This window comes from Trachemys scripta, chromosome 20, assembly GCF_013100865.1.
Source record: "Trachemys scripta elegans isolate TJP31775 chromosome 20, CAS_Tse_1.0, whole genome shotgun sequence".
Lineage (NCBI taxonomy): Eukaryota > Metazoa > Chordata > Testudines > Emydidae > Trachemys > Trachemys scripta.
Window position 1 is genome coordinate 7,977,281 of NC_048317.1, and position 23,611 is coordinate 8,000,891.

Consider the following 23,611-nt stretch of genomic DNA (forward strand, 5'->3'; position numbering starts at 1 on the left):
CTTTCCCTTTGGTTTGCCTAGAAATGTTAATTATCCATTTAAGATTAAGTCTGAGTTTCTGAATTTATCCAAACGTTCAATTCCATAGGATGCAACCGTGGTTAGAAGAACTGAAGGAATTTTCATTTGCTTTCTGTATCCGAAATAACCCCCCCACCCCCCAAAAAAGAAGAAAGTTTGGAAGTTTTCAGAACTGCCTCCCCCCATCCTAGGTTCTCCTACCTGGATGATTCCCTGTTCTGTTCATTCCCTCTGAAGCACCTGGCGTTGGTCACTGTCGGAGGATAGGACACTGGGCTACATGGACCATTAGTCTGACCCAGTCTGGCCTTTCTTATGTCAGCTGGCTGTAAATCCTGCTTCTCCTCTCACTAGGGGCAAACTGGGAGAACCCCGGCTGAAGTGACAGGGGTGCAAATGAAAGAAGAGTCAGTCTCTGGGCCTGTCTGTATATTACAACCTACAAGCGGAGTTGTACTGATGTTATGGCACTTCCAAGACGAGCCTGTCCTCAGCGGCTCATTTCCCAAACAATCTGGGCTAGAATTTCCCACGCTGACTACCTGCCGGGGGCTGAAGATTTTGAGGGGGGTTGCGTTGCATTGAGTCTGTTTTAGGTGGGTCTGGCCAAGGGGAACGTGGGTTGGCTGGGCCAGGGAGGCCGGGCAGGGGGTGTGTCTCTGGAAAAGGGGAGGTGATCGAGAGAGAAATATAATGCAATCAACCCAGCCTAGAAACGGCCCATTCATTCACCCCACCACTGCCTGGCTCCCGCTCCGCCCAGGCCTGCACGCTCCACGCTGGGAAGCTCGCTGGCTCCCTCACACCCTCCGCAGTAACTTTCGCGGCACCATGGCCAAAGGCAGAGGGGCGGAAAGCGCTTCGTCCACCGGGCTGCTACAGCCGAGCCTCCTGCAACAGGACGAGCTGCGGCATGCCAAGGTGCGGGCAGCGCTCCGGGGAGAGCCGCGGGAGGGAGAGGTTCCCTGGGGGCGGTGCGGCTCCAGAGGAAGGGGATTGAGGCTGATGGTGGGGGGCGCTGATTGGGGGCGGGGGTATAAACTGTCTCTCGGGGAGGAAAAGCCCCGGGGCAGGCGCGAGCTGGAGTGGGGGAGACACCGAGCCGGCCATGGGGGGAAAGCGGGCTGGGAGGATGCGGCTAGACGGACTGGTGTGTACCCCCCCACCCGGCTGGGCTGGGAGCGCCGGGTCGGAACCGGCGGCTGCTCGCTCGCTCGCAGCGGGTCCGGGGAAGCCCCGCTCGCCCTTGGCCGCACCCGGCTGGCTGGAGCGCGGGGATCGGGCGCGCCGCTGGCTCCAGCCCAAGTTCATTCATCAGAAGCAAGGGCAAACTTTTCTTAAAGGAGCCGCGTCCTTCCTCCGCCGCCGGTTCCCCCCTGGCTGGAGGCGGGCGGGGGTCCTGGGGGAGGCACAAGGCGATCTGAGACTTGCCCAGCCAAACCCCCTCGTGGGGAGGGGGGCTTCAAAGAGCTGCTTGAAAACGAATCTTCTCTCTCTCCCACCGCTCCGCTCACACACCTGGCCCGGCTCGGCTCGGCTTTAGAGCCCGCTTGGGCTTGGGAACGGGGACGGGATCGGGGCTGCGCTGGGGCTCGAGGCTCTGGTCGCTGTTGGCCCGAGCTCGGGGCTTTGTTTGCATTACGTTTCAGTCTCTGGACAAACTCCCGGAGGGGGGAGTGTTTGTGTGTGTGTGTGGGGGGGGGGGTGTTATCACTTAGCCTCTGGGTGCCCCAGGGAATGGTCTGATGGGCCCCTTATAAATAAGTGTGAGGAGATCCCTTACACAGCCTGGTAAGTGTGCCAGAGCTGGTGATACCGGCCTGCTTCTAACAGCGGGTAAGCCGAGCACTAAGCACTTTATATACCACTTGTTATCTGCCGAGAGCTCTGCAAACATCATCTAATTAATCCTTGCAACGCCCCTGTGGAGTAGGTCAATACCATCCCTTGATACAAAAGGGGAAACTAAGGCACTTGCCTAAGGCCACATAGTGATTCACCATCCCAGCCTTGCCTGCTTAGCCCTGCGAACAATAGACTGCCTAGCTGGGGTGCCAACCCTCCAGAATTGTCCTTGAGTCTCTAGGAATGCATCCAATTGGCAACCCCATGCTGCCCAGGATTGTCTGATTGTTCACTTGTATTCCCTGTGTCTGTCTCCATCTGTTGTCCCTCCTCTTATGCTTGGATTGGAAGCCAGGACGTTTTGTTCCGTGTTCGTACAGCACCAGGCGCGATGAGGCCCTGGTCCAATAATAAGCTGTCTGGTAACACAATGAATAATAATGATTCTCTCCCAACTGTACTGCTAGGGGTATTGCCACAGTCTGTGTGGTGTGTTTGTGTTGTGTAAAGGGGCGAACTAGCAACTTCATCCCCAGGAACATTGTTGATACATCATCTTTCACTCCTTGCAATGCCACTTTCCCGTGGGAGGACTCTGCATGTGCCAGCAAAGCTCCCTGTTTGAGTTTAACGCAAATTCCCCAGGGCTTTATCTGCCCTTTCTGTAGGTTTCGATGCAGCTGTAGCTCTAATTTGGTGATGGTATCAGTTTGCAGAATTAATTTTCGACAGCACACCTGTCCGTAGCCGCCCTGGTGGCTCTCTGCTTTGTTTGCATCTCCTCCCCAGGGGACCCCTCATCTCTTAGTTAAGACCCATCATTTTGCACAAACCGACCGGGTGGGGAGCAGGTGCCCTGGTGTGACTTTCCTGATTCTGAGGCTTTCATTGAGAGACTGACAAATTGCACGCGCATCGTCTGTCCCTTTTGCTTGCGGATCATTGTAGGTTCAGAGATGCCGCCAGATGTGAGAAGCAAATGGAAACCGCTCTGGCTTATTCTGTGTGATGGGCAAACCCAGCCCCCTGTTAGCTGTAAATCTGGAGGCGCTGAGCCTGTATGTTCACTTAAACAGGCACTTAAATACAGTACAGCCTTCTGGAGTATGAGTAGTGGGAGAAATTATTTGGATGCTGCTTGACTCTCCCTTGAATTCCAAGGCCTCTGTTTAAAGTTAGGGATCTGGCTAGTTGGAGTGGATTCTGGATTGCCCTCTTCTGAGAGAGAGAGAGAGAGAGAGAGAGACAGACACAGACACACAGAGACACAGACACACACCCTGCCCTGCCCTGCCCTGCCGAATTTAAGCAGGGGATCTGAGCAGTCTGTATTCTGTGCTAGCGGGGCCTTAAAAGCCACTGAATCAGGCCGTTGAAATCTGATCGTTGACCATGGAAGGCAGTAAGGTCTAGTGGTAAGAACAGGGGACTAGAAGTTAAACCAGCAGAGTTTGGACGAGCTGTATATTGTCCTGGATAAGTTGACACACATTCACCATGTCCTTGACTGTCAAACTGAAATGTGAGGGGCTGTTCCCTTCTTAACCCGCGAAGTGGAGACCTGTGGGCAGCTCATCTGCAGCGGAGCCTGGAGGGCTGTTTGGAAGCTCTGTTGTGGTCCTAGGTTGCAGGTGGACGTGGGGGAGTGATTGAGGGAGGGGAAAGCTCCCTACACTTGGTGGTGGTTGATCTGACTGTCTAGGGCCAGCCCGACTCAGCTGCAGTCTTTCATTCCTCTTGCAGAAGGAAAGTAAAGAGAAGCTATCGGTGTGCAGCAAACTGTGCTATGCCGTCGGTGGCGCTCCCTACCAGATCACTGGCTGCGCCCTGGGATTTTTCTTGCAGATCTACCTGCTGGATGTCGCACAGGTAATTCTTTCAGCCTGGCGCTGAGGAGCCAGCGTCGGGGTAATACCTGGGGGCTCTGAATGCCATCATGAGATTCTCTTAATCCAAAACGCATCCATTGTGATCCAGTCGTCTTACGGGGCTATTTTTTACTCTGACTTGATCTCGGGACATGGGGCTTAGCACGCTTATAGTCTCCTGTCAGCAGAAGCATTGGCTGGAGAGAGATGGGGGGTAGGGGGAGGTTCCCTGATGGATCTTTCTACTTGCCCAGCCGACTGAAGTTCCCTCTATGTATAAAACAGAGCAGGTGCCTGATTAGAGAGATGCCCCCAGGCTGTCTGGCTTCTAGCCGAGGCGCTTTCTTTCCTAGGAGGTGTAGCATTGAGGGTTGCAGGTATAGGGGCTTTCCATTGCCTTAATCAGCTGACTGCTGGGAGGCAGCTGATGGTGAGAGGGGGGATTTGAATCCAGGGTGCTCTTGTGATAGGTGAGTTCAGCAGCTGTGAGTCATAAGGAGGGAACCCCCCAAGGGCTTTCCCACACAGTAACTTTCAGTGTTGCATAAAGGAGTCTTAGATGAGCCCCGCTCCCCCACCAGTCAGTGCTGTGTCCCTTTCAGATGGGCTTTTAGCAGGGAGGATTTCTGTCAAAAAATAAAGGCGCTTTTCAAACTTGGGTGCCTAAAGTGAGCCACATGACCTCTCGTTTTCACACCAAAGTAGCTTGGTTGGGGGAATTCATTGCAGAGTACAGAATTCTCACTGAATGCAAACAGAGTTGAGCCCCCTTGCGTGGGGAAAAGTGACCTGAAATTCAGGTGCCTACATATGGATTTAGGTGCCGGACTTCAAGCCAGAAAATTCTGCTCTGCGTTTCTAAAATGCTAGCAAATTCCCCTCCAGAAAAAAGGAAGCATGGATCAGATTGGAGCGATTTCTTCAGAGAGCTTAGAGCTGGTTTCACAGTTGCTAGCACTGGGGGGCGATGTCTCCTGGGGTTTTTACTCCCAGCTTTGCCACCAATGTCCTGTGTGACCTTGTGCACTGCTCTGTGCCTCCATTTTCCCCATCTGTAAAATGGAATAATACTGACCCTCCTCTCTGAGTTTTAAGAGCTAATGACATCTGTTATGCACATGCAAAGTCGGAGTATTGGGCCTAGATGCTTTTCTGCTTCCGGTGCTGATGGAGGGTCTGGTGCTGGGATTGGTATCTGCAGAGAGCTATATATACTGATGTGATGGAGGGTATGGGTTGGGAAGGAAGTTGTTGCTGGCCATGTTTGTGACACGTTCTGGATGTAGCTAGGATGGAAAGGTGATGGCTTCTCCTACATCCTTATCTCCAAATGGGATTGTGGGCAGGCCCAGGGGCAGACTTAAGCTGACACAGGACACTGGAGGTGTTTAGTTGGTGTCTGTTGCAATGAAATTGCCAAGAGTTTAATGCGGAATGGGTAGGATGGGATGGACTGAAATCCTACTTCCAGCTGCAGGCTGCCTCTACCAGCCCCTAGGGTGGCCATCTCAAAGAGGGGGAGAGGGGTCAGATAGTCCCCTTGCCTCTGAGCCACCCTAGAAATGTGTGGAGGAGGGGCCCATGTGCACCTGTTCCATTCCCAAATGCTAAAGGTGGAGGCTAAGATCTTCAGGGAAAGCAATCAGCCGGGGGAAGGGGCTTTGACAGCCTCAGGGTCGTGGGGTCTCTGTCTCCTTTCCAAGGCTATCCAAGTGAATTCTGTCCTCTCTTTCTATAACAGCTGGACCCTTTCTATGCCTCCATCATCCTCTTTGTGGGTCGAGCATGGGATGCTATCACCGACCCCATGGTGGGTTTCTTCATCAGTAAAACCCCTTGGAGCCGCCTCGGACGCCTGATGCCCTGGTAAGGGAAGCTTGTTGGCGCTGGGGATTTTGCGTCATGGCCTGAGGTTGGGGCTCAGCATGGAGTAGCTTGGGTTCCCTCGGACACAACGGCAGCAGGGCCCTTCCAGGTCGGCTTTAGGATCCTGGGGGCCTTCTAGAGCGTAGAGGCTCGCATTGGCTACCCTGCATTTGCCTCTTGCGCTCCACTTGGAGGCCTCAAAGAAGGGTTAATGTTCTTCCCGTGTCACATGTGGGGAACCAGAGGCGCGGAAAAGGGAAGAAACTTACCCGAAGTCGCACAGGGAGTCCGAGCTGGGAATAGATCTCAAGTCTGTGCGTCAAAGGGAATGGAACAGACGCTTGGCAATCCGCTAAAGGCTGAGTAATCCGTAGATGGCTTAAGTTGTGAAAGATGCCTGACTGATGAGAAGAGGCCCTAGGGACAAGGAGGGAAACTCTATTATCTGGGCCTTCCGCCTTTCGCAGCCTCCAGATAGGTGAGAGGGAAACCTGGTAGTGTGGGAATCCATGAACCCGGCAATCGATCGTTACGTGGGCCTCGCTCTCCCAGAAACGACTCTGGGGCAGCCCCTGTGCTGGAGGTGCCTTGCTGTGGTTATCGACCCATGTGCAGCTGAGTGAATGGAGCTCCCTGGGGTGGGGCCGGGGACAAGGGCTGGCAGCCATGCCGAGCTCTGTGGCCCTGAGCGATAAGAGAATGAGCTTCTGGTGGTGGGCATGCTCCTGTGGGGGGTTCTTTGATGGATCTTCAGGGTGACTTTTCTCCCCCCCCCCCCCCCCCGATCCCTTGTTACAAAGGTGGCCACTCCTCCCAGCTCTCCTGGGAAGGGGTCATCTGAGCACTCAACTGGCTCTTGATAAGTCAGACCCTTGATTATTTGTGGATTGTGGTGGTGCCCAGAGGGGATGCCAGTCGTGGACCGGGATTCCATTGCGCTAGGCGCTGTATGAACACCGGGGACGGGAGGGAAATGAGACAAGGGGCTGGGGGGCAGACAGAGCTTTGTAAAGTAGGCTGCGGGGGAGAGGCCACGTTTCTGTAGATTGACATGTGAATCGTCAGGCAGCAGGCACAGTGTGTTCCTTTGTCGCAGTGCTGGGACACGTTGGGGTGGGAGGAGGGGAAGGTTCCTCTGGCTTGTGTATTGATATACACACACTCTGCAGCTGGTGAGACGTGTAAGTTGGTGTAGCTGGCCCCACCCCCTGGCAGCTGCTTTTATCTCCACCTGCCCTGGCGGGACGGGGGGAGGCGTCCCCAGGAAGGAAACGTACAAAGTTCCTCCCGCTGCTCATGACAGTTCGGCTGCGCTAGCGTGTATCTGAAAACCCTGCTAGAGATCAGTGGACGCCAACGCTGCGTCCATTGCAGGAACTGAATGTGTGTTGACAGTGGTGTGGGATTTCCAAGAGCTGTAGCCTGGTTTGAATCCTCTCTTCTTCTGTGGAACTTTATGTTGTTCTCCGCGGAGCTGGTTTGACTTGGCAGGATGGGGGAGAGGGGGAGACTGAATAGGAAGTCGAAGATGGTTCAACCAACCTCACCCCTATCCCAGCATGCACTGGGCCTGATTCTCCTCTCACCTGTGTAAATCAGGAGTCACGCCATTGAAGGCAATGAAAACTGGTGGTGTAAAACCGATGTCACTGAGAACAGAAACAGGAGCTCTACTTGTCACGATGGGCTGTCCATTAGACCCTACTGTCTCTGGGGGACAGAGCCGCAGGGCTTTGCTCAAATACGCGTGTTGCAGGGTGTCGGGCTTGGCTTTTTATCCAGACTGGTTTCCTGGCAAATCTGCCCTATGTTAGGAATGAAGCAGTTGGAAGGTGAGAGCTGTCTGTCTCCAGAGCAGCAGTATTGTCCATCCCGGCCATTCAGGAGGGGGTGGTGTATATGGGGGGAGGGGGTGCAGCCAAGGCTGTTTCTGATGCACCTGTTACTTCTGCAGCCAGGGTCAGTGGGTTGCGGAAAGCCACGTGATTTACAGCTGATTCTGCAGGGGAGAAAGTAACTGGAGACTGGGCCTGAGTTGGCAGTGGCAATACGTGTGCTCTTTCCTTGCTAGATGTTCTCGCTTTGCGCTTCTCTGCCCTCCCACTTTGGCGAGCGGGACTCTAGGCACGTGCACGGACAGGACACGTCAAGAGAAGCAGGGTGTGGAGTGGACCGGAGCTAGATGGTTCAGAGCACTGAGAGCATGATGAGGGGATGCAGCACCTTCCCCCTCTAGGAGCCCGGGTTCTAGTCAGCTGCAGGGTGCCAGCAACTGAAAACCGTGACTCATTGGTCTCCGTTGAATGAGCCGGTGCCAACCTGATTTCTGTGAGCAGATACCTGCCTGCATGAAAACAGCACTATGAGTCGGCAGAGAAATTAGGACAGTGTCCGGGGGCTTGATCTCCACCTGCTGCCTCTCCGGGTGAGCATGGAGGCACACTAGCCATGCAGTGTGCATCTGCCTTGTGGCTAAAGAGCTAACATCCGTCTCCAGGGCAGTCGATCTAGCACCTGGCAGCATTGGTGAAATGTCAAGTAGAGAAGGGGGGTGGGAGGAGGAGATGAGGAGGTGGAAATTAGCGGGACTGGTCCTTTCCCCCACAGGCGGCAGTTGCATCCCTCTGCTCCCTGGGGCTCTAATGAAAAACGTGCTGTCCTGTTTTTATTGATCTAAACCAGGCTTCACACATAGACCAAAAATAGTTTCCCTCCCCACTGCGCATGTTGTGAGGTCTTAGGAATTGGAGGAATGGCTGTGAGCAAGGAGCAGCAGCTGTCTGGGTGGGTTCCAAGGCAGAGCTAGCAGAGCGCTGTTCTTTAATTGCTCTATATTTGAACATCTAGAAATACTTGGAGTCCTCTGGTGTGCTACAGTCTCGTGCCTTTAAGGCTGGGGTTGGGGAGAAGGGTCACAGGGGACTTAATAGTCACATTCCACTGAACAATGCTTGCACCTTTCAAATTATACTGGGCCTTAGACCTTGGAATCCTGCCTCATTGCTAAGGTAGGAGAGCAGCGTGCCTACTAGTTGAGCATGGTGGCTTCTATTCATGGCTTTGACGCGTGTTTGCTCTGTGTCATTGGGCAAGTAGCTGGCTGCCCGACTGTGCCACCTTTGGTGACCCTAAATAGCTAGAACTATAGACCCTCCCACTGACTTAAACGGGACTCCCTGTGCATGGGCAAGGGTGGGGCCCTCGATCACTGTGGATCTCAGTTTCCCTATCTGTAAAATAGGAATGATACTTAATTTTTCATCTGTATCGTCCTGAGATCTCTGCCCGGTTCGTTTGTATAACTTGCTTTGAATGAGCCCTGATCACCCGTCAACATCCTCTTATAACCTGCTTCATAAACAAGGCAGATCTACCAAGGAATTTATTGGTAACTATTCTAAATATTACCCCCAGCTGTACTCTTTTAAGCTGTGGAATAAGGTCCACTTGGTGGGTACATCTGGCTGTAATTCTGCTGCGTGTGGTGACGCGGGGCGGTGCGTGTGTCCCCGGGACCCAGGATAAAATTGTAAGCTATACAATGGCTTGATAGTTCACTTACCAAAATAAAATGTCCCTCTCTGGTGCCCTCTTGTTATAATTTTGGTCTCTTAAACTTGGATTCCCCATATGCTCCCCCGTGCCCCCAAATTCATCCCACGTGGATTTCCTTCTCTGTTCACTGAAGTCACCCTAACAGCTGTGCCAGCCAGCAATGTGCTCCCTCTGATCTAAGTGCCCTGCTCTCGCTTCTTCTGGGGGAATTTGGGGCTCTCAGCACCCCTTTTATTTAAGAGGCCCTGTTGCAAACCGCCGTTGCAGATAACTCAAGAGCCTGTGTCCTATCCGCAGACTGCGGCTAGGGAAAGGATTCCGCTCCAGCAGAGGAAACAGTTAAAGATTAAGGGCGGGGGTGCCGCTTTCAGAGGAACATGCCATCCCGACTTGGCCAATGGGGAGGCAGGGTGTGCGGCATAGCATGGTGGAGCTAATTGCCACAGTCCTGCTCAGAGGTTACTACGAGTCAGTCTCCTGGCTGGAAGCTGCAGCATGAGTGGTGGCTACGGGGTGGGAGGCAGGGTGAGCTGATCTACTGATTCCTTCGCTAGGCAGGCCACGCACATGGCTCTAATCCCAGATGCCCAAGTAGTGGGGTGGGGGGAGTCTGCCCAGCAGGCATCCGAAATGGACCCTTGTTTGTAACCTTACAGCGCACCCCTGCTGTACTGCTCGGGTGCCCCCTCCGCAGCAGGCCTGGGAATGTGCTCGCTCCTGGAGCTTCAGATCTGTGTAAAAGTTTATGGAAATTCTGAATGACTCAACGTGCGCGAGACGCGATGGGAGAGGAGTGGCTGCCGGGCTCTGTGCTTTCCACTGCTTCCTGGCCTCGTCGTCACTCTCGCCTGCTCCCCGCCCCGTGGAAATGACCGATGCAGGGAAAAATGTGAATGTCGGGTCATGTATTTCCCCCTCTCCCCCCTATGTGGCTGCTGTCGGTGTGCTTAGATATACAGTGTCTCGCACCCTGGGAGTTTAAATTGAACTCCCGGTCTTGCCATGTCAATCCAGAAAGGAAAGAGACCCGTTCTCCTCTCCTTACCACAGGAAACAATAAATCCGGATCCTCTCTCCAACACCTCTGGGATTGTAAACGCCACAAGGCAGGGACTGCAAAACCTAGTCCAGTGGGACAATGAGTCTGATGGGGGCTTCTAGGCCTTCCCGCAGCCTGAGTGTTCGGCTCCATTTCGCCATGGGACTGATCTAGCCCTAGCTGCAGTATTCGGGGCGGGGGTCGCTTTACTCCAAAGAAGAAACTGCTTCTCTTTCTTCCCTCTCCCCCCCCCCATTATTGGGGGGCCATTCAGATCTTCCCAGAAAAAATGGGATGGATCAAGGTACCAAATTCCCAGGGGATTCTGCTTGTCTCTCGCCTTGTGGGTTCTTGCTGGTGGTGCCGTCACAGGGATGTCGTCCCTCTGAACCAGCCTCCCCCCGCCCCTTCCCACTCCCGTCTGGAATATGGTGATACTGAATGGAAACTGGAAAGGCCTTATTCCTGTTAGAGCCCGAACTCCAGCGGGCCCCTGGGAGCTGTCTGTTAGTCCCTGCAGTGGAGGTGATGTATGGGTGGGGGACAAATCACTCCCTTTGCGTGATTGTGAAGTGGGAGGACCCCCCCCCACACACACCCTTGCCCTTCTCCAGATGTGGGGAATCTCCTTTGCTCTCTCTGGGTAGGTTTACGCTGGAAGGATTTTTACCTCCATTTACTTAGTCGCCAGTTAACATTCGCCCCTTTGTAAAGGCTGGATGCTCCCCAAGCACTTGGTCCCAGCGACAGCAATGTGTGTGACTCAGCCGAGCGACAAGGATAAAGGTTTGTGTTGGGGGCTGATGGGCCACGCCCAGCCTCCGAGCTGCTGCAGTATCCCCAGGTAGTGCCAGGCTGCTAAGCTGACTGCAGGGTAGAGGGGAGGATTTGGGCTCTAAAACCAGCTCCCGTCTCTTGTTCTGGCTAGTGGTGAGCGAACCAGCTCCCTGGAGCTCTGCTGGCGGGTACTGTTAGGGAGTCGCTCCCGGAGCCAGACACAGGCTTCCTGCTTTCCAGTCCACTTCCACCTCCCCTCTCTCCCCACTCCGGACAGGATCAAAGGAAAGCCAGCTAGTCTCTGGGGTCTGAAGATGAACTCTTCCTTTGCTAACCAATGTCTGTCTCTGCTTGGGGAAATGGGCCTTATCCCGCCCTCCCTCATGCTGCAGGCTTGATTGGCGTGTGTAAAATACTCCGGAATCCTTGCAGCTCTGCCCTGCTAAGACAAGCCAGGCTGCTTGCCGCTGAGCCTCCGGGTGGCTAGGATGTGGAGGGAGGGTTTGCCGCCCGAACTGGTTCCTTCACCCTTGCTCCTGCGGGCTGCTTAGCCAAGAAGGGAGAGAAGGCTGCCGAACAAGCTCTTGCATCTCGTCCTGTGCAGAGCACTGCTCGACTTGGACGAGAGCCAGGGACAGAAGGAGAAACTAAGAATGGAGATGGTGCCCTGTCCCTTCATCTTGTACAGGCAGGATGGGTAGGGCAGGATCCAGGTCCCAAGGAGTTTCAGGGGCTCTCGGACGCTGAGCTGCCTCTGCTGGGAAACGGTCTCCCAGCTGCATGTGCTGTTTTGTGATGGTAGCATCTAGAGCAGGGCCCCGTTGTGCTCTACAAAAGGAGGTGATGGTCCCAGAGAGCTGACAACTTAAATCATTTAAACGTGTTCTGTGGGAGCAGATGGGTTCTCGGTTCCTTGCTGTGCCCCATCCCTCACCCCGTTCCAGCCCCTGCATCATTTCACCTCCTCCAAATAGACAAACCATTGACCTGACATCCCCTCGGCTTGTTCGCCCAGCAGCCCCACCCTGCTCCAGGCAGGGGATTTGGTCTCTGAGATCAAAGCCTTTCTCCGCAAACCTCCATCAGCTCTTTATCTCTTGGCTCTCTTCTCTCTCCCCGTCTTGAATGTTCTGTACTTTGTGGTGTTTTAAATAGCCCCTTTGCGGAGAGGACCATGGGGGCTGAGATCAGGAGTACAGCACACAGTTTAGAGCAAGCCAAGGGAAAGATTTAAGACCAAGCTAAGGGGTTTAGGTGCCCAGATCCCTTTGAAATTCAGTGACAGGTGCCTAATTGCACATCGAGTCGTGAGCCAGCCAGGAAGGGGAATCTGCCTGGGAGGTTGGATCCTCAGCCACAGTACAATATTAGGGCAACATGGGACCGGCATCCTCCCACAGGGCTCGTGAGATGTGGCATTCAGCAGTCTCTGGCTTTGGGTTAACTTGGGGTAGTGAAGTGGAGGCAAGAGGAAAGCATCAGAGAACATGATCAGTCAGGCTGGAGGACCCTGTTAGACGTGCCCATGTCCCACTGTGCCTGAAAAGCTGCTCCTCTTTGATTAGAGACAGAAATTCTTATGGGCGTATCTTCTGCATTTCTAAGTACCCACCCCCAGGAAATGGACCAGGGGTCCAACTACTAGACCATCTTGTCTCCAATGGTGGTCCATGCAGGGTACGTCAAAGCAAACTCCCGGATGTAATGCGCCCAGTTGCACAATATTTTCCCCAAGGGCTGGAACTGCTTCTTGGGTTGGCTCATGTCCTGCAACTTGAGGAGCAAGGCCTTTGTACCAGCCCAGCTGCTGTGAGGGTGGGTGCTTGTCACTGTTCATGCTGATGGTTTTTTCTCTCTCTCGTTCCCCCAAAGGATCATCTTCTCCACTCCATTCGCTGTGATCTCCTACTTCCTGATATGGTTTGTGCCAGACCTCTCGAGTGGCCAAGTGATGTGGTATCTTCTCTTCTACTGCATGTTCCAGACCCTTGTGACGGTGAGTCCGCCCTCCATGTGCACAACTGGGCTCCTTTTGGGGGGGGAGGGGGAAGAAGGCAACCTTTTCTCACCTGCCCAATGGAGCCGAGGAGTGGTGCCACAATGGCAGGGTTGGCACAAGCCACCCTGAAAGGAGTGAGAGGCTGAGAGCATCCGTAAGGGCTGTCCTTGGACCGCCAGAGTCATCTGGGTTTCCCACCACCCTGATTCTACAACTAGGGTGACCAGACGTCCCGATAAAATCGGGCCCATCCTGATTTTTCGGTGTTTGTTCCAACCAGAGATCGGTCGGGACGCAATTTGTCCCGATATTTTGCTCCACCAGCAGCACTCGTTGGGGTGTCTCTCCCCCCCCCCCCAAATGCACACACGCTCCCCAGTGTCCTGATATTTTTCTTCCTCTTGTCTGGTCACCCTATCTACAACTCACAGACGTGCCTCTGGCCATGGGGCCGGCCTGTTGGCTGATCTGCCGTGGGGACTGGAGAGGCAAGACAAGTCATAGCTCATCTCCTCCTCCCTCCAGCAGTTTGGGGGACCCCTCCAAGGCCAGTCCTGGCTGGGGTGGAGCATTACGGAGGGAAGCGAGGATTCCCATTTACTCTTCTATATAGTCTGTACCTGGATGGAATTTCCTTCCCGCAAAAGAATCTTCCAACCCACTCAACCTATGGCCTGCTGTCAGGGTCTCATTGGGGTCTGTAGCATGAATTCCCTTGACCTCCATGAATGTTTGTGAACAAAGGGTTAACTTTTTCTCTCTTCCCATCCGCCCTGTTTCTCGTTGCAGTGTTTCCATGTTCCCTATTCAGCGCTCACAATGTTCATCAGCAGGGAGCAGAGCGAACGGGATTCCGCTACCGCCTATCGTAAGAGCCCTTCCCATCTCCCTTACAATTGCAGTGTCAGTGCTTTCCCCCTCCCATGGCTTGGGTGCAGCCGCAGGAGTGTATATGCTCCCGGGGTTTGGCTGCTGGTCGCTGGGAGGCAGCAGGTTTCTCCGTTCCATACCCTGTCCACTACATGTGCAGGTGTGTGTGTGTGTGTGTGTGTGGGAGATGTCCCTTGCTGCTCCTGCAGGATGTGTGTAAGATCATCTGCAAGTGTACAGCCATGTGTCCAAGCGTGTTCGCACATGTACACGTTGGCAATGAGGATCCTGTTCTGAAAGTCTTCCAAAGCTCCCTGCACCTCTCTGCATTGCAGCTCTCTCAGATCCCACTTCTTCGACTAAAGGGACCCTCGGTTTAATGTCCACGTCTGACCTGCCTTGTGGCAGGAGTCTGTCTGGACGGGACTCTGCCCGCTGATAGTTTGTCCGCTGGAGAGCACAGTGGTTAGAGCAGGAGACTGGGAATCTGGAGCTCTTGGGTTCTGTTCCCAGCCTTGACGCTGAGCTGCTGTGTGACCTGGGGCAAATCCCGTCACCTCTCTGTGCCTGTTTTCCCTCCGTGGGGATACCTTCCTCCCATAGGCTTGGAGATCTGGAGAAGCGACTGCTCTCGTCTCTGGCTGGGTGGGCACGGTGTGTCACTTGATGGCTTTAATGTTCTGGATGTCTACACATTCTGGAGGTTTGCCTCTGGAGGAGCAGGTGTTCGCAGCCGCTCTCCTCACTCTATTGGGCCAAGGCGTTGACGCAGTAATGACCCGCCTGGCTCCTCTGTTCAGGTATGACGGTGGAGGTGCTGGGCACCGTGCTGGGCACAGCCATCCAGGGGCAGATCGTGGGCCAGGTGGACACGCCGTGCATTCAGGACTCCCGCCTCTTTGGCGTCACTAACTCCTCGGTGGCCATGGAGGAGGTGAACATTACCCGTGATGCTGGCTCCCTCACGGACACGGTAGGTCTGTGGCACCCTGGCCGCTCATCCTCACTCTGCTCAGGGACTCTCCTCTTTCATTGCAGCCTCTCCCGCGCTGCCTCAGGCAGGAAAGCGTGTGACAATCATGTGCTGAGTCACTTTGCCCTGCCTCCAGAGAAATCCCTACAGGCTGAGACTGGGCCCCACTAGCTGCTGTGTAACTAAGGAATTTAGGAGTACCTTAGGAACTTGGGGTACTTATCTCCATGCAACAGGTATGGAGCTAAAATACAGTAGAGCCTCGTGGCTCATCGGAACTGGATTCAGTTGCAGACGCAAATCCAGGTGCCTGTGGGGTGCATGGTCCCTTCGTTTATGGTGAGAACTGGCTGCAGAGAGAGAAGTCCGTTGTTCAGGTTCCCCTGGCCTTATCAGGGGGTGGAGCAGGGAGCTTTTTATGCAGCCCCATAGCACAGCATAGACTCTGCCCCACCCCAGTCTGTAGCGAGAGCTCCGTCCGGTTCTGCTGGCGCACGCGTGACGCTGGCTGCGCTATTGTCTAGAGCTCCCCAAGAGCGGCTGGTAGAAGGGGCCTGGCGGAGCAGCCTCGCTAACTGGATCTGCATCTGTCTTGCACAGAGAAACGCCTACATGATTGCAGCGGGAGTCATTGGTGGGATCTACATACTCTGTGCCATCGTCCTGTTTCTGGGCGTGCGGGAGAAGCGAGGTGAGTGTGGGAGGGGGAGGAAGGCCCTTATGTTGGCATTTGCAATGTCCAGAGTCCAGAAGGGCTTTCCAAGCAACAGACCAGGCTGGACCGTGTACATGGGTCATCTCGCCTCTTCCAGAGGGGTTAGAACAGTGGTTCCTTAGCCACGCGTCTTTCCCCTAATCGTATGGGCAGAAAGCGGGGAACAAACACGGAAGGGAAAATTGCAGGAGATGGGAATTCCTATTAAAAGCTGTCCTCACCTGCTTCAGACGAAGCTGCACCCAGGGTCATACTCTGGCTTTAAGCAGCCGGCCAGGAGCACAGGACAATGTTTTATGCTGATCTCTTTAAATGGGCCCCTTTGTGAGCCAAGTGCCTCTGGGCTGAAGTCATCCAGGCCATTCAAACCTGAGCTGTGTTAGAAGGCACGTTCTTCAAACAGCCCCTCCCCTGGCAGGCACTCTCCCTGCTATGCTAACTGAACACACCGCACACTGGCTCCCAACCCTGCTCTTAAGCAGTTAGTTCGGATCTGGGAAGTTCAGCTCTGCACGAACCGGGAACGCTGCCCGTCCTGCGCTAAACCAACATGTGCCAGTATGAAGAGCAGAGACCAGGGCGCTTGTTACACAGCTGAAGCCCTGGAGGGGGTAGGGTTCCATTCAAGGGCGTAGGCTGGGGAGGGGTGTACGGTGCAAATGCAAAGGATCCTCTCCTGGGCTTGATGGGTTCGATGCCTGGAGCCCAACTCTCCCTGGGAGTTGAAGTACTTGCCCCTCCCACGCCTCTCTTCCTGGCTGGTGCTGTTGACACCTGGTTATCTGCCAAAACTAGGGCGAGCGGGAGTCCAGGTTATTGTAAACCAGGATGGGTATGGAGTGGGGGTAGGGGGGAAAAACCGCTTCAGACACCCATTTCTTGTGTGTAAACCTCCATGGAAAGACTGTGTCAGTGGCAAGATGGCACGGCTCACTGGAGAATTTCAAGGAGACCCTGTTACTGCAGGAAACCATCTGGGAGAACTTGTCTTCCTGCCCAGTATTTACCCGGGTCAGTGTTTTGCTGCCTGGCTTTGGCTGACAATGTCTAGACTCCAATATGCTGGCTGGACTCGGGCTATTCCATAGCAGCGATAACAATGCGGAGTGGGATTTATTTCTGAGCCCAGCTGGGTTTCGTCCCGCTCTCCCCGCCCTTAACAGGACACCTGCACTGGAGCAGTGCTCTGCTGATCATGGGACAAAGGGGAGCAGAGATCTGGGTGCCAGGGACTTTAGAATTTTAGTCCCAGCTCTGCCACTGGCTTGCTGTGTAGCCTTGGGTGAATCACTTAACTGGTCTGTGCCTCAGTTTCCCTATCTCTACAATGGGGACTTGCCTCCCAGGAGTGGTGAGGATGGGATGTCTCGCCGTACTTGGGAAGATGGCTGTTACGGGGGTCAGTGGAGGTGCCAAGGCTGGCTAATACTGAGTCTCAGGGGTGCCTTTTTCATACAGTATACTGCAGTAATGGGCCCCCTGTCTGTTATAGCACTGGGGCCCGTTATGCCAGGGTGCCTTTAGAAAGGTCTCTAATCACCTGCTGATCCTGCTCTGCTCCCTAGATGCCTCTGAGCTCCAGTCGGATGAACCCATCTCTTTCTTCCGGGGGCTGAAGCTGGTGATGAAACACGGTGCCTACATCAAGCTGATTGCTGGCTTCCTCTTCACCTCGCTCGCCTTCATGGTGAGGAATTGCCTGGGGAGGGACAGTGTGGCTTAGAGCCCACCCGGAGGTGGGAGGAAATGCATAACTGGCTGAGGACTGTCAGATGGACCTGTAGGAGAGTGGCGGCAGGGGTGGGGGGTGGGGGAAATACCAGAAATCTGGACAGAGACGGATAACATCAAGGCCTGTGGCATCCCCTGCAGCAGCCGAGGTGGGCCGTCCGCCCTGATCGGAGGTGAAATATGTGCTTCTCTTCATGCTGCTGGTAAATGTGGATTGTGCCTGCTCACTCTTTCCCTCTGCTCAGGGGGCTGACGTATTCCATCTTCCTCCTGTCTCCAGCACCCTTCTGCCATAGCTATCCGTCCCCTTCCCAGCACGATGCGAGTGCCAGTACCTGTCCTCCTGTGACCTAGGCCTGTTAGCCCTTCTTTGACCCTGCCACTCTGCTGGCCTGGGTCGTGTTTAGGGATGTGTCGGACAATCTCTGCCCAGAGAGGGAATTCCTGAGCTGATGCGTTGAGGGCAAAAGGTGTTGGAATCTTAGACCTGTTTGCTGAGTCCCCTTGGAAGGGGTGGTTGGATTTCCCTCTCGCTACAATACACTCAAGGCTTGCCTACCGCAGCGGGCTGCGTTCGTACAGCCCTGAGCATGTCTGTGCACTGGGTCCAGCTAGACCACTTTGGCATTTTCCCTGTGGGGTGGGTCTGGGGGCTGCAGGGAATCCCGTTTCTCCGTGGGAGGCTGTTCAGTGCATTTTCCCCCTGGAAGGGGGAATCTCCCTGTTCCGTTCTGCTCTGCTGACCTCCCGTGTCTGTTTTCTTCCCCAGCTGCTGGAAGGGAACTTTGCCTTGTTTTGTACCTACACCCTGGGATTCCGCAACGAATTCCAGAACATCCTCCTAGCCATCATGGTATGTCTGGCGCGTGCGAGTACGTGGCACCCCTTCCCCCGACCCTGCCTGCCTGGGCTAGGCAGATTGTCAGCTCTTGGAGGTAGTGAGACTGTCTGTACAGCACCGAGCACAATGGGGCCCTGATCTCCCTGGGTCCCTAGACAATACAGTAATAAACATGATGAATAATAATAATCGCTGTCCCCTTCACCTGGCGGTCTCCTCCTTTCTATACTCAGGAGCCCACTGGTTGGTGAGGGTGGGGACTTGACTGTAGTGGTCTAAGAGCCTAAAGTAGAGATGGGGAGCCCTGGGTGAGGGGAGATCAGAGCTGGAAGAGCCTGGCATGTGGGGGAAGGTGACTGGAGGTTGCCTCAGGAGTGGGGGGAGGGGTAACGAGTTACTTAACGTGGCTCCTGGAAAGACACGGCCAGTTGGCAAGAACAGCGAGTCCTTTGTCCGCATTTGAAGCGGACCATGAAAAAGGGGAGAATAAAAGCCGCGCGGGCCCTTTGTCTAAACCCTGCCATTTTTTTTTTAATTCTTTCCATGAGGGGGGGAAAAAGGAGCCCTGAGTGGTGATTGCAGGGAAGCACTGAATGGAAGGAACAGAGCGGATTGTCTGGGAACCCTTTGCACGTTGCTAGATGGAGAAAGAGTGGGGGAGGGGGCTGGGGAAGCATTGTGGCGTGAAACACTTTGCCCTGCCAGAAAGGCAGTGAAAGAAAGAAAACCCACCCCTGGTTCTAAGGAAATGCAAGGGCTCGAAAGCAATGGAAGCAAGAGACCAATCCCATAGCCGAATGCACCTCCCTGGCCCCGCGAAGACCAGGATGTTGGTCATGTGTCTGGCTGCAGCCCGTTGGGTCTCTTCTATTCTAGACTGGCTCCCTGCAAGGGAGGGGCCGTCTTGCTTCAGAGTAGCCTGGCAAAGTCGTCACGAACGTTCATCAGACCTGGTCCAGAATAGACTCTCTTCCAACGCTTGCCCTCTGAGGACGAGCCAACGGGCTTTGCAAGACGGCTTCTGTAAAGGCGCTGGTGCGAGTCTAGGTGGGCTTCGAGAAGGTCCTTTAGAGCCAGGATGGTCTTGTGGCTAGGGCCTTGTGTGGATGAGTGAAACACCCAAGGGGGCTCCAACCACAGGCAAAAGAGGGTCCAAATTCATCTGTCCTGCATCCAGGCCTGAGCTCAGGCTGACACCCCAACCATCTCCATTCCTGCTGCATTAGAGGTTAACACGTGTCCGGTGGACAAAGCATCTATGGAGACTGGTTGGCCTGAGTCATGTGTCTTTTCCCCTCTCTCTCTTGCAGCTCTCTGCCACCTTGTCTATCCCCCTCTGGCAATGGTTCCTCATGCGCTTTGGGAAGAAAACTGCTGTGTATGTTGGGATCTCGGTAAGTAAGTCTCCTGGGGTCACAGAGGGGCAGAGAGTGGCTTGTTGCTGTGTGCCTCGTAGGGAATCCTAGCAAGTGGAGGTGAGGAAAGACCAAAGCAGGGGATCTAAACCTCACCCCTCTAGGTAGTGGTTCCAAATCGGATCAGGAGTGATCAGAAGTTACCACCATCACCTGACATTCATTCACTGGCTTCTCTCTACTTCTTGACCTCTCCACCGGTGGAGAGGTCAAGGACAGACTGGGCCATGGAGACTGAATTATCCTCTGAGCCTGGGACATGGGCCCTCCAGGGCAGGGTGTTGGTGGGACAGCATTAGAGAGGTTGCGTTACTGCTGCCTATGCTGTGGGTAGATCCTACCCTATCAGCCAGCACCTCCAAGTGCTGAAACTCACATGAGAGGGAAGATGGGGGAGGCCAATTGGCTCATCAGGTCCATCTTGATTATCTGCTGCCCGGTGGGTGAGGTGACACCTCTGTTCTTTCCTGGCTCTGCAGTCTGCCATCCCCTTCCTCATCATGGTTGTCGTTCTGGACAGTAACTTGATCGTCACCTACGTTGTGGCCATTGCAGCTGGGATCAGTGTCGCTGCTGCCTTCCTCTTGCCGTGGTGAGTGTAAGGCCTCCGGGCTCAGGCAGCCACAGAACTACGATCCCGCGTTTTCTATCGCTGCTAGGCTGGCAGACACCCGCTGATGCACAGCGGTGACGTCTGGGCTGATGTCTCTAGTGCTGGGGGTCGGATCCAGGATGAGGCGATTCCTGAGGTCTTGAGCCTTCTCCTGTCAGTATGCAGGGCATTGTGGGCCTTTTCAGTATGAAGGTGAACCCACAATCTATGGCCCTTTCCCAAGTCTCTGCCCCTCTGTACTGTTATTGGAGGGGAAGAAATTGGAAATCTGTAATTTGGGGGTGGGGACCTCCCATGTCTCTGCTTTGGAAGAGGAAGTGTGGGCTCCACTGAAGACTTGAGGGTTTCATTAGCCTCTGTCTGAGGCTCACACACTCTCCTCTCTTGTCTCAGGTCCATGCTGCCAGATGTCATAGACGACTTCAACCTCCAGCACCCAGACTCCCGTGGCCATGAAGCTATTTTCTTCTCCTTTTACGTCTTCTTCACCAAGTTCGCCTCCGGGGTGTCTCTGGGGATCTCCACACTCAGCTTAGAGTGAGTCCTGTCAGCACGCCGAGCCTGGAGGCAGGGGGGGCTTGTTAGGAGAGCTGGTAGCTGGGACAGAGAAGGAAGGCTTCTCTCAGACCCTGCAGTCTGGAGCTTCTCCATTTTTAGCTACAAAACCATGAAGGGAATTGGGATTAGATGTCCAGAGGCTGGCACTGAAGGCAGCTCCAGGTGCATCTCCCCTGCAGCTTTTGTCCTAGGAGGGAGGCTCATTCCAAGTTTGCAGTGAATAAGCACTAAAAGGAGAAATCTTAAGAACTGGCCTTTCTCTGTGGTAGTGAATTGAGGTGCTACCTCTTGCTGTGCTAGCCCCTTGGCCAGAGCACGTCCCGGCCTTTGACTGATTTCTTCTCCCAACACCCCCATGAAGCAGGGCAGTGCTACTGTCCCTCTCTTACCGACGAGGACCTGAAGCACAGACAGGCTAAGTGACTTGCTCAAAGTCACACAGGATGTCTGTGGTGGAGCAAGGAGGCTCCAGGCTGATACCCTCCTCACTGGGCTGGCTTTCCTCCATTGCTCCATCAGGGGGGATGGAACAGACCGCATAGCTGTGAGCTTCTAGATCATGGCGGCTGTTGGCTTTGGGATTGGAGGAGGAGATGCTCCTTGCTAGATGGAGGAGGGTTGATGTGATGCTAAAGCAGCGAACACTGGCTCAGCAGTAATTCCCTGGGAATCCTGATCTGTCTCATGGCCGTTCTTCCCCTGAGAGGTACCTCTGGAGAGCTAGGACTGAGCTGGTGTGGAGAGAGGAGGTTGGTAATAGCCTCATGCATTTCCCTTGCTTGACCGTTCCTGTTCTCTTAGCTTTGCAGGCTATAAGACCCGGGGCTGCTCCCAGCCCGAGGAGGTGAAATTCACGCTGAAGATGCTGGTATCAGCAGCCCCGGTGGGGCTGATCCTGCTGGGCCTGCTCCTATTCAAGCTGTACCCCATCGACGAGGACAGGCGGAGGGAAAACAAGAAGGCCCTGCAGGATTTAAGGTTAGGGCTGGCACGGCCCTCTCTGTGCTGCAGGGGAAGGACTGCACTCATTGGGTTGGGCAAGTTCCAGAAGAGAGTGATGGGGAAGGGCAACGGTTCTCACTAGTGCCCTGACCAGCTCTAGTGCTGGGAGAACCTGCCCTGGCTTTGCAGGTCACTGGGAGGCTGGGGAAGGTGGCTAGTCCTTCAGCCCGTAGGAGGCTGACAATCTCTCCCATGAGGATCTGCACTTCCAGCTAGCCTCCTGCAGCCCTAATGCACCGCCTGCCCTTTGACGGGTGGCTGAGACACCCTGCCGCACTGCTCAGTGGCGTCACCCAGCAGGTAGCATCTTAAGGCTGCAGCGTCTTAAGATGCCAGGGGCATCGCGTATCGCTAGAGGTGGAGCAGGACTCCCCCAGCCGCGGCGCTGCCTCCGGTACGTTGCTGTGGGATGGTAAAGTACAGCCATGAATATAAATACACGTGGAGCGCTGTGCATTGCCTGTTCCCGTGGCTGCGGCAGTGCTGCTGCCTGGCTTTCCGCTGCGGGAGCGGGCGGTCTCTGCTGCTTCCCCCAGACCCAGCTCAGGGCCGTGTTTACTGACTTGGTGGAGCCTGCGAGAAGTAAAAAAAATAAACGTTGGTGTTACGGCTGGGCCTGGGAAACGAAGCCTTTCCCTAGAAGGCCTCTAGTTCAATCTGCTCCAGAACCGTGTTGAGAAAGCTGTTGAGCATTTCACAACCATTCGGTGGCCTCTGTTACAAGGGGGTCAGGCCTCCATCCAGTTCCTAGTGGAGGGAAAGGTGTCCACCTAGCAGAAATGGCTCTTCTGTCACCCTGCTGGTAGTCGGGGCTGGAGAGGGGAACGTACAGTCCTCTCTGCCCTGGCGGCGTTGACTCCAGAGCCCGGAGACATTGGCAGCGAATGGCCCCATTGTTCCCTTCCTGCAGCTAAGAGGAGGGCTCCCTTCCCTGTAACTATCCCTCGCTAACCCCCTCTGGCTCGCTGGCCTTCGCTTTCGAGCCCAGAGCGCTCTCTGCATGGGGATACCAGCTGGCGGGAAGGGGGCCATTCCTGTCTGATGCCCACCAATCCTTCCCTTCCCAGGGAGGAGGAAAACAGCAGCGACTCGGACTCCACGGAACTCGCCAGCATCGTGTGACCCCGGCTCACCTCCATCTACTGTTTACACACTGGGCGTCTTCAGGGACTGGATGGGGTCACTGCCAAGTAACCACGTTACCCAGAACTCCTGGAGATGCTGGTGACGTGCTACGCGGGGCTTTGTGGAGCATCTGTGGTGAATGTTACATGGGATCTGCAGGCAGTGGTCTCGGGCCATCCATGGGATCCATAGAGTGCCGGTAGTGTACGTTACACGGGATCTATTCAGTACTGCACTAATGTGCCTCTTAACGAACAAACACTACACCAGCCTGGCCCGCGCAGCGCTGTCTGCAGAGTACAGCAGCCTGAGCCAGGAAGCTATTGCTCATAACACACAGGAGACTTGTGCGTACTCTCTGCCTCTCACACACTGATTTGCCTGGTACTGCAGGCACTGAATATGGCACAGATCCTTGCAGCATTGTCTCTGGATCACTCGTGGACCCATGTGGTGCTGGTAGTGTATATTACACTGTTAATGTGAATGAGATGAAGATTAACTCACCTGTACGATCTGTAAAATAAGGACACTAATGTAGAAAGAGCTGGGTTTTTTTATAAAGTCTAATTAAATAACTTAATGATTTGTAAATAGAAATTATTTTTCCCTATTTGTATATGTCTGTATGGAATCCAAACTGGAACTATTAATATTAATTTACATAAAAGTGGGGAAATGTCACCTGGATTGGTGTGATGGATTTTTTTTCTCTCCCCTCTTCCCCCCCCCCCCTGTGGCTATTGTCCTTACAAGGACACAAGGTAGCTGAGAGTCAGAGAGTGCCAGCTCTGCTTT

At 54.4% G+C, this 23,611-nt stretch overlaps 1 protein-coding gene across 3 annotated transcripts; it reads left to right on the plus strand.

The window, feature by feature from the left end:
• Positions 1-737: 737 nt before the first annotated feature.
• Positions 738-23,497, plus strand: MFSD2A (major facilitator superfamily domain containing 2A). Of its 3 annotated transcripts, XM_034754032.1 has the most exons (14): positions 738-942; positions 3,610-3,735; positions 5,476-5,600; positions 12,844-12,967; positions 13,760-13,838; positions 14,641-14,813; positions 15,414-15,504; positions 17,094-17,215; positions 18,029-18,112; positions 19,411-19,494; positions 19,995-20,107; positions 20,522-20,665; positions 21,488-21,665; positions 22,760-23,497. In XM_034754032.1, exons 1-14 carry the CDS (start codon positions 853-855, stop codon positions 22,808-22,810), a joined length of 1,584 nt encoding a protein of 527 aa, XP_034609923.1. In that variant the 5' UTR covers positions 738-852; the 3' UTR covers positions 22,811-23,497. The 3 variants fall into 3 exon arrangements, with proteins under 3 accessions (XP_034609923.1, XP_034609925.1, XP_034609924.1); XM_034754034.1 differs by lacking the exons at positions 738-942; positions 3,610-3,735; positions 5,476-5,600 and adding an exon at positions 8,154-10,044; XM_034754033.1 differs by lacking the exons at positions 738-942; positions 3,610-3,735; positions 5,476-5,600 and adding an exon at positions 10,066-12,648.
• Positions 23,498-23,611: the final 114 nt, after the last annotated feature.